This window comes from Heloderma suspectum, chromosome 2 (assembly GCF_057233095.1).
Source record: "Heloderma suspectum isolate Gila_16-S chromosome 2, 16-S_ref, whole genome shotgun sequence".
NCBI lineage: Eukaryota > Metazoa > Chordata > Lepidosauria > Squamata > Helodermatidae > Heloderma > Heloderma suspectum.
Window position 1 is genome coordinate 362,675,006 of NC_139459.1, and position 9,985 is coordinate 362,684,990.

Consider the following 9,985-nt stretch of genomic DNA (forward strand, 5'->3'; position numbering starts at 1 on the left):
TATAAAAAAAAGAAAAATCTATGCAAATGACACAGTAAACTTCCTCACCACAGAAAAGATCAACAATGCAATCATATACAGATGCCAATTCATGTGGATCCGACTTTTATCCAGACCCATCCCCCAGCTCCCCTTCATGGATCACTGCCTTGTTGTGGCGAAGGAGCTTGCGTAACTCAGTGAAGCCATAAGCTATGCCGTGCAGGGCCACCCAAGATGGACAGGTCATGGTGGAGAGTTCTGACAAAATGTGGTCCACTGCAGAAGGAAATGGCAACCCACTCCAGTATTCTTGCCAAGAAAACCCCATGGAACTTATCACAAGGCTAAAAGAGATGACGCCGGAAGATGAGCCCCTCAGGTCGGAAGGTGTCCAATATACTACTGGGGAAGAGCAGAGGGAATTTCCAAGTAGCACCAGAAAGAGTGAAGCGGCTGGGCCAAAGCCGAAAGGACACTCAGCTGTGGATGTGTCTGGTGGTGAAAAGAAAGTCCGATGCTGTAAAGAACAATCTTGTTTAGGAACTTGGAATGTCAGATCAATGAATCAAGGTAAGCTGGAGGTGGTCAAACATGAGATGGCAAGATTGAACATCGACATCTTGGGGATCAGCGAATTAAAATGGACAAGCATGGGTGAATTTAATTCAGGTGACCATCATATCTACTACAGTGGACAAGAATCCCTTAGAAGAAATGGAGTAGCACTCATAGTCAGCAAAAGGGTGGGAAAAGCAGTACTGGGGTACAATCTCAAAAATGATAGAATGATCTCAGTACGAATCCAAGGCAAACCATTCAACATCACAGTAATTCAAGCCTATGCCCCAACCACTGAGGCCGAAGAAGCTGAGGTTGATGGGTTCTGTGAAGACCTACAACACCTTCTAGAACTAACACCAAAAAAAGATGTCCTCTTCATCATAGGGGATTGGAATGCTAAGTAGGAAGTCAAGAAATCACCGGGATAACAGGCAAGCATGGCCTTGGTGTGCAAAATGAAGCAGGACAAAGGCTATTAGAGTTTTGCCAAGAGAACACGCTGATCATAGCAAACACTCTTTTCCAACAGCACAAGAGGCGACTCTACACGTGGACATCACCAGATGGTCAATATCGAAATCAGACTGATTATGTCCTTCGCAGCCAAAGATGGAGAAGCTCTATACAGTCAGTAAAAACAAGACCTGGAGCTGACTGTGGCTCAGATCATGAGCTGCTTCTTGCAAAATTTCGGCTTAAACTGAAGAACGTAGGGAAAACCACTAAACCATTCAGGTATGACCTAAATCATATTCCTTATGAATATACAGTGGAGGTGAGGAATAGATTTCAGGGATTAGACCTGATAGACAGAGTGCCTGAAGAACTATGGACGGAGGTCCGTAACATTGTTCAGGAGGCAGCAACTCAATCCATCCCAAAGAAAAAGAAATGCAAGAAAGCCAAGTGGCTGTCTGATGAGGCTTTACAAGTAGCTGCAGAAAGAAGGGAAGTGAAAAGCAAGGGAGAAAGGGGAAGATATACCCAACTGAATGAAGAGTTCCAGAGAATAGCAAGGAGAGACAAGAAGGCCTTCTTAAATGAACAATGCAAAGAAATCGAGGAAAACAACAGAATGGGAAAGACTAGAGATCTCTTCAAGAAAATTACTTGAATTACATTACTAACAACAAAATTACATTACTAACAACAAAGCTAGCGGAGATGACAGTATTCCAGCTGAGCTATTTAAGATCCTAAAAGAGGATTCTATTAAAGTGCTGCACTCAATATGCCAACAATATGCAGTGGTTGAAGAGACAAAGGAGACAAAGGAGACAGAGGCTAAGAGGTAAGTGGGTTGCAGGAAGCCCTGGGCGCTGCCCTTTATCCTTCTGACTGGCTGTGAGCTCACCAGGAGCTTCTGAGAGCTCCAACTGAATTGGAGGGGTGTGGCCTGAGTACTCCCAGCAGCTGACTGGGCGGGAAGCTTCAGTCCGTTTCCCGCCTCCCAGCTGAGCAGAGCAGAGCAGAGCAAGCTGCTCCAGCTGGTCCAGGGACTACAGAAGCAGGCAAGGTCCCAGAGAGTGAGAGAACAGAGCGAGCGAACAGGGGGAGCAAACAGGAGTTGGCCAGGGGAGTTCGGCAGGGGAGGTCAAGGGGGAGGCCCCTAACTTTTTTTTTTATTTTTTTTTACTAACTTTTTTTCATTTATTTGTCTTGTAACACACACTTCCACACCAGTGGGACTCTGCTTTTAACCTCTACTGAGTAGAGGAGCAGGCACAGGCTAGTCTAGAACACTCACAAAGCTAGACACAAAAAGGGAAAAGAGGCAATGGAAGGACAAGACTCTCCAGTGGTGGTGACCTGCAAGGTGTGTGCAATGTTTGTTTTCTTGCCTGAGAACAACATGGCCTACACCTGCAACAACTGCAAGATGATCACGCTGCTGGAGGAAAAAGTAAGTGGACTGGAGCGGCGACTGTCAACCCTCCGGGGAATAAGAGAACACGAAGAGTTCTTGGACAGAATGGGGGAACTACAGCAGCAAAGGGCAGACCAGAAGCTTGAAGAGCAACAGCAAGATGAGGCAGTGGGAAATGCTGAGGTGAAAAAAAATGGAGTAGAGGATACTCCTTGGAAAACGGTGACAGTTAGGAGAAGAAGAACTAGACGCCACTCTGCACCAGTGGAAGCGGTGGAGCTGTGGAACCGATTCCAGGTACTTGCAGATGAGACTGGAGGACAGCCTGCAGAGGAAGAATCACAGGGGAACCTGCATGAGAGTGAGCAAGAGGCTAAAGGTCAGTCAAACAGAGGCGATGAAACCCAGGCCTACAAGAAGAAGAAGAGAAGAGTGGTAGTAGTGGGAGACTCCTTGCTGCGTGGGATCGAGACCCAAGTATGTCGCGAAGACCCGTGGACTCACCAGGTATGTTGTCTCCCGGGAGGACAGATTAGAGACGTGACTGAAAGGTTGCCTACACTCATAAAGCCCACTGACAGGTATCCCTTTCTTCTCATCCATGTGGGAACAAATGATACCGCCAAGGGGAGCTACGAAGAGATCACGTCAGACTTTGAAGCTTTGGGAAGGAAACTCAAGAACTTTGGGGCCCAGATAGTTTTCTCATCCATCCTTCCAGTAGTTAGAAGAGGGATAGAAAGGGAACGAAAAATACTCCGGGTGAATGACTGGCTACGAAGGTGGTGCCGACGAGAGAGATTTGGATTCTGGGACCACGGGCTATACTTCCTGGAAGATGGGCCGTTGGCTAGGGATGGGTTGCACCTCACAAAGGCTGGGAAGAATGTGTTTGGCCACAGCATGAAGAACTTCATCAGGAGGGCTTTAAACTGAATCCTACGGGGAAGGGAGATGTAATGTTGGGGGTAACAATGGACGTAGGCGCATGCACTGCAATGGAGAGAACAGCTCTGATAGCGCCCAATAATAGTCTTCAGACACAGGTAGGAAGAAAGCCAGACTATGAAGCACATGGTCTTCGATGTCTATATACTAATGCCCAGAGTATGGGAAACAAACAGAACGAACTTGAACTCTTAATACAGGAGGGAAATTATGACTTGATAGGTATAACTGAGACTTGGTGGGATGACTCTCATGACTGGAATACAGCAGTTGAAGGATATAACTTGTTCAAAAAGAACAGGAGGAACAGAAAGGGAGGCGGGGTTGCACTGTATGTGAAAAATACATATCTCTGCACAGAAATACAGGAGGAGGAGCTTGGTAGCCCCATCGAGAGCATCTGGGTTGAAATAAATGGAGCAAAGAATAAAAGGAACCTGGTGGTCGGAGTCTACTACCGGCCACCCAATCAAGGAGAAGACAAGGATGAAACTTTTGAAAAGCAAATAGCCAATGTTTTAAGGAAGCATGATGTAGTAGTAATGGGGGACTTCAATTTCCCCGATATTTGTTGGGAGACAAATTCTGCAAAACATGGCCCCTCCAGGAAATTCCTGACTTGTGTGGCGGATAACTTCCTCCTACAGAAAGTAGAGGAAGGAACTAGAGGATCGGCTATCCTTGACTTGATCCTAACCAACAGAGATGACTTAGTGGATAAAGTAGCAGTTACAGGAACTCTGGGGGAAAGCGACCATGTTGTACTTGAGTTCTTGGTTCTAAGGGAAGCAAAAGCCGAGTGTACTCAAACGCGTACCCTGGATTTTAGGAAAGCTGATTTTAATAAACTCAGAACAATGATCAGTAAGGTCCCATGGCAAGCAATGCTAGCGAGAAAAGGAGTCCAAGAAAATTCTCAAGGCACAATCACAAACAATTCCAACAAGAAGAAAAGGTGGAAGACAACAGAAGAAGCCAATGTGGCTTCACAAAAAGCTTAGGGATGACCTGAAAACAAAAAAGGACACATATAGGAAGTGGAAAGAAGGCCAAGTAACAAAGGAAGAGTACAGGCAGGTAGCACAGAATTGCAGGGATGGCGTCAGGAAGGCTAAAGCGGAGAACGAGGTGAGGTTAGCGAGGGATGCTAAAAACAACAAAAAGGCTTTCTTCAGCTACGTGCATAGTAAAAGGCAGAGGAAAGAAATGGTTGTTCAGCTATTAAATAAGGATGGCAAAATGATAACAGAGGACAAAGAAAAGGCAGAGGTGCTCAATTCCTACTTTGGCTCAGTCTTCTCCCAAAAGAGGGTCTATGACCCCCCTGGCAAAGGCGAAGTACAGGCTGAAGGGGCAGGATTGCAGCTTGAGATCGACAGGCATATGGTCAAGGAACACCTCATTACTTTGAATGAGTTCAAATCTCCAGGGCCAGATGAACTGCATCCTAGAGTCATAAAGGAACTGGCAGAAGAACTCTCAGAACCGCTGTCTATTCTCTTTGAGAAATCATGGAGGACCGGGGAAGTGCCAGATGACTGGAGGAGGGCTAACGTTGTCCCTATCTTCAAAAAGGGTAAAAAGGAGGAACCTGGGAACTACAGACCAGTCAGTCTGACATCAATCCCTGGGAAAATTCTGGAGCAGATCATAAAGCAATCCATCTGGAAGCACCTTGACAACAATGCCGTGATTACTCGAAGCCAACATGGATTTGTCAAAAACAAGTCCTGCCAGACAAATCTGATCTCATTTTTTGATCAAGTCACCTCCCTTGTAGACCGTGGGAATGCTGTAGACATCATATACCTCGACTTCAGCAAAGCTTTCGACAAAGTGCCCCATGATATCCTGATGAGCAAACTAGCTCGAAGTGGGCTAGATGAAACAACGATCCGATGGATCCACAGTTGGCTACAGAATCGGACTCAAAGAGTGCTTATCAATGGGACCTTCTCAAGCCGGGGAGAGGTAACGAGTGGGGTACCGCAGGGCTCAGTCCTGGGCCCAGTGCTCTTCAATATTTTTATTAATGACTTGGAGGAGGAGGTGCAGGGAATGCTGATCACATTTGCAGATGACACAAAATTGGGAGGGATAGCTAATACTTTGGAAGACAGAAACAAAATTCAAAGTGATCTGGATAGACTGGAGTGCTGGGCAGAAAACAACAGAATGGCATTTAATAGGGACAAATGCCAAGTTCTGCACCTAGGAAAAAGAAACCAAATGCACAGTTACAAGATGGGGGATACGTGGCTCAACCACACTACGAGCGAGAAGGATCTTGGAATTGTCGTCGATCACAAGCTGAATATGAGCCAACAATGTGATGTGGCTGCAAAAAAGGCAAATGCTATTTTGGGCTGCATTCATAGAAGCATCGCTTCCAAATCCCGGGAAGTACTAGTTCCCCTCTACTCAGCACTGGTTAGGCCTCATCTGGAGTACTGTGTCCAGTTCTGGGCACCACACTTTAAGAAGGATGCAGACAAGCTGGAGAGGGTTCAAAGGAGGGCAACAAAGATGATCAGGGGACTGGAAACAAAGCCCTATGAAGAGAGACTGAAAGAACTGGGCATGTTTAGCCTTGAGAAGAGAAGACTGAGGGGAGATATGATAGCACTCTTCAAGTACTTGAAAGGTTGTCACAGAGAAGAAGGCCAGGATCTCTTCTTGATCATCCCAGAGTGCAGGACACGGAATAATGGGCTCAAGTGACAGGAAGCCAGATTCCGACTGAACATCAGGAAAAACTTCCTGAGTGTCAGAGCAATACGGCAATGGAACCAATTACCTGGGGAGGTGGTGGGCTCTCCCACACTGGAGGCCTTCAAGACGAGGCTGGACAGCCATTTGTCAGGGATGCTCTGACTTGGATTCCTGCATTGAGCAGGGGGTTGGACTCGATGGCCTTGTAGGCCCCTTCCAACCCTACTATTCTATGATTCTATTCTATGAAATTTGGAACACTCAACAATGGCCACAAGACTGGAAAAGGTCAGTTTACATTCCAATTCCAAAGAAGGGCAATACCAAAGAGTGCTCAAACTACAGTACAATTGCGCTCATTTCACATGCCAGCAGGGTGATGCTCAAAATCCTACAAGCTAGGCTTCAGCAGTATGTGAACCGAGAACTACCGGAAGTACAAGCTGGGTTTCGAAGAAGCAGAGGAACTAGAGATCAAATCGCCAACATTTGCTGGATCATGGAGAAAGCAAGAGAATTCCAGAAAAAGTCTATTTCTGTTTCATTGACTACGCTAAAGCCTTTGATTGTGTGGATCACAACAAACTGTGGCAAATTGTTAAAGAGATGGGAGTACCAGACCACCTTACCTGTCTCCTGAGAAACCTGTACGAGGGTCAAGAAGCAACAGTTAAGAACTGAACATGGAACAACGAATTGGTTCAAAATTGGGAAAGGAGTACAACAAGGCTGTAAATTGTCGCCCTGCTTATTTAATTCATATTCAGAGTACATCATGAGAAACGCCGGGTTGGATGAATCACAGGTTGGAATTAAGATTGCTGGGAGAATTATCAACAGCCTCAGATACACAGACGATACCACCCTAATGGCAGAAAGCAAAGAGGATCTAAAGAGCCTCTTGTTGAGGGTGAAAGTGGAGAGTGACTGGTTTGAAACTCAACATTAAAAAAAACGAAGATCACGGCATCTGGCCCCATCACTTCCTGGCATATGGAAGGGGAAGAAATGGAAGCAGGGTCAGATTTTATTTTCTTGCGCTCCAAGATCACCGCAGATGGTGACTGTAGCCATGAAATTAAAAGGCGCTTGCTCCTTGGGAGGAAAGCTATGGCACACCTAGACAGCATAGTAAGAAGCAGAGACATCACCTTGCCGACAATCCGTCTAATCAGAGCTATGGTTTTCCCAGTAGTAATGTATGGCTGTGAGAGCTGGACTATAAGGAAGGCTGAGCGCAGAAGAATCGATGCCTTCGAACTGTGGTGCTGGAGAAGACTCTTACGAGTCCCCTGGACTGCAAGGAGGTCAAATCAGTCAGTCCTAAAGGAAATCAACCCTGAGTGCTCATTGGAAGGACAGATACTGAAGCTGAAGCTCCAATATTTTGGCCACCTAATGCGAAGAGAAAACTCCCTGGAAAAGACCCTGATGCTGGGAAAGATTGAAGGCAAAAGGAGAAGGGGACGGCAGAGGATGAGACGGCTGGATAGCATCACCGATGCAATGAATATGGACTTGAGCACGCTCCGGGAGAGAGCGCAGGACAGGAAGGCCTGGCATGCTATGGGCCATGGGGTCACGAAGAGTCGGACACGACTGAACAACAACAACAACCTCTCAGCTCTCCCACTTTGGGGCTGGGCGCAATCCCCACATCCCCACCCCACCCTCAGCAGTCGCTCCCCCCTGCTCCCCGGCCCTGGCACCTCTCAAAACACTGCCCTTCCACGCGAGGGGGCCCTCCTGACCTTGTACTCCTGGGCAGCCTCCTGCACGGGAACCACGCGGTGGGCTCGGTGCTCCTTGGCCCTGTCGCACACCACGCAGATGGGGGCTTCGTCGTCCCTGCAGAAGAGCTTCAGCGGCTCCTGGTGCCGCTCGCAGACTCTCCGCCCCGCTCCCTCCGGCTTCGGCTGCTCGCTCAGCTCCTTGGCGATCTCAGCCACGTTGGCCAGCTGCCGGTTGGGCTTCAGGCTCCGCAGCTGAACTCTCTCTCGGCACTGAGGACAGGCGGGATCTGAGGGCGAACTGCTCCAGTACTTCTCGATGCAGGCCTGGCAGAAGTTGTGCCCGCAGTCCAGAGTCACCGGATCCCTGAAAAAATCCAGGCAAACAGAGCAAGTCGCTTCGTCTTCAAGCCTCTTCCTGGGGCTTCCGGCAGCCATGGCTCCAGGCAAACTTCAGAATGACGCCAGCAGGGTGAGTTTCGTTTTTGCTGCCTGCTCCTCCTTCTCTCTCTCTCTCCCCCCCCCCCCCGGGCTGCAGGCAGGATGGGGCGTTCCTCTTTCTGGAAGTGCTGAAACTGGAGACAGGAGGAGGGACTTGGGGGCTCGTGCCTTCTACAGAGGCTCCCCTTAAAAAGGTCTCCAGTTCAAGACACAGCCACAAAGGGAGCTGCATTATGCGGAGTCTGAGCATTGGTCCATCCAGCTCTTAGGGTGGCCACTTCACAGAGGTTCCTCAGTTTGAAGGGCTGCCAAAGAACCATTCTCTTTTTGGAGTCCTGTATTTGAAGGGCTGTCCCACCCATGTCTGGTTTAAAGATAAAGAACCTTAAGAAGGGAGAGCAGCTTGGGCCTTGAAGTCGCCCATCAGCAGCCAGCACCTGGGCATCAAACTGAGCAGGCACACAGCTCACCTGGTCTCAGCCTTCCCCACTATGGTGACATGTAGTCTATTCCTATTTAAAGGTATAGTTGTCATATCTAAATTTGCATCTGTACATATGAATTTGTACATGCAAATATGTGTCTATTGTCCTCCTTATCGTTGAGACATTTTCTCTTTTTTGGTGTTTATGTAGCCAGCAAAGGGCAGCAGGTCTGGAGCATCTCCGAAAGGGGCGTTTCCCAGGATCTGGAGAGATCAGGGATTGAGCCTGGACATTCTGCATGCAAAGCATCTGCTCCACCCCTGAGTGACTGCCCCAACCACTGGCACGGGAAGGGAACATGGACTCTGAAGGGCCATGGAAGAGACTGGAAGGATAAGTTGCTTCTCTGAGCAGTGAATGCCAGCAAAGACCAGAATTCCATGTCTCTGCCTTCTCCTAATCTTACGTTTGTGTATTCTGTATATTTAATAAACTGAGAATCCAGACAAGACAGAGGTACTATTAGTGGGTGGTTCGTCTTCCCAGCTAGGTGATGTTCAACCTGTTCTGGAGGGGGTTGCACTCCCCCAAAGGATCAGGTTCGTAGTTTGGGGGTGCTCTTGCACCCAGAACTGTCACTTGAGGCACAGGTAGATCCGTGGCATGGAGCATCTTTTATCAGCTTAGGCTGATATACCAACTGCATCGTTATCTGGAGAGATAGCCTAGCTACAGTTATTCATGCTCTGATAACCTCTCGCCTGGATTACTGCAATGCATTATACGTGGGGCTGCCTCTGAAAATGGTCCAGAAACAGCTCGTCCAAAACAGGGCAGTGAGATTGTTAACAGGAACTGGCCAACAAGATCATATACCAGTACTGGTTGGCAGTCCATTTCTGGGCCCGATTCAAAGTGCTGGTATTAACATTCAAAGCCCTAAACAGCTTGGGGCCAGGTTATCTGAAAGGTCGCCTCCTCCCATATGTGGTTGCCCAGACTCTAACATCATCTTCAGGGATCCTTTTCTGCGAGCCCCTGCCAAAGGAAATGAGGCAGGTGGGTACCAGGAAGAGGGCCTTTTCTGCTGTGGCACCCGGGGTTGTGGAATAAGCTTCCTAGCCAGGTTCGCCTGGCACCTACATTCTACTCCTTTCGGCACCACGTGAACACCTTTTTATTTTCTCAGAATTTTAGCATTCTAGTCTTTTAGCTCTGTTGTTTGAAATCTGTATTTTAAAACTCTGCATTGCAGCTAGGTTTTATTCTGGCTGTACTTTAATACTGTAGTTTTCAGCTTTTATATTTTACATTGTTTT

General features: G+C 47.8%; 1 protein-coding gene across 2 annotated transcripts in view; it reads right to left on the reverse strand.

The window, feature by feature from the left end:
• The window catches only part of LOC146355688 (zinc finger protein RFP-like), a 29,423-nt gene extending 21,098 nt beyond the window's left edge, over nucleotides 1-8,325 (reverse strand). The window contains exon 1 of one of the 2 annotated variants that reach the window (XM_084830994.1): nucleotides 7,822-8,322. In XM_084830994.1, the coding sequence (XP_084687120.1) occupies nucleotides 7,822-8,238 (417 nt within the window). In that variant the 5' untranslated portion in view covers nucleotides 8,239-8,322. Of the gene's footprint in view, nucleotides 1-7,821 lie in introns of both variants that reach the window. The other variant, XM_084830992.1, reaches the window with a different exon arrangement.
• Between the last annotated feature and the right edge of the window lie 1,660 nt (nucleotides 8,326-9,985).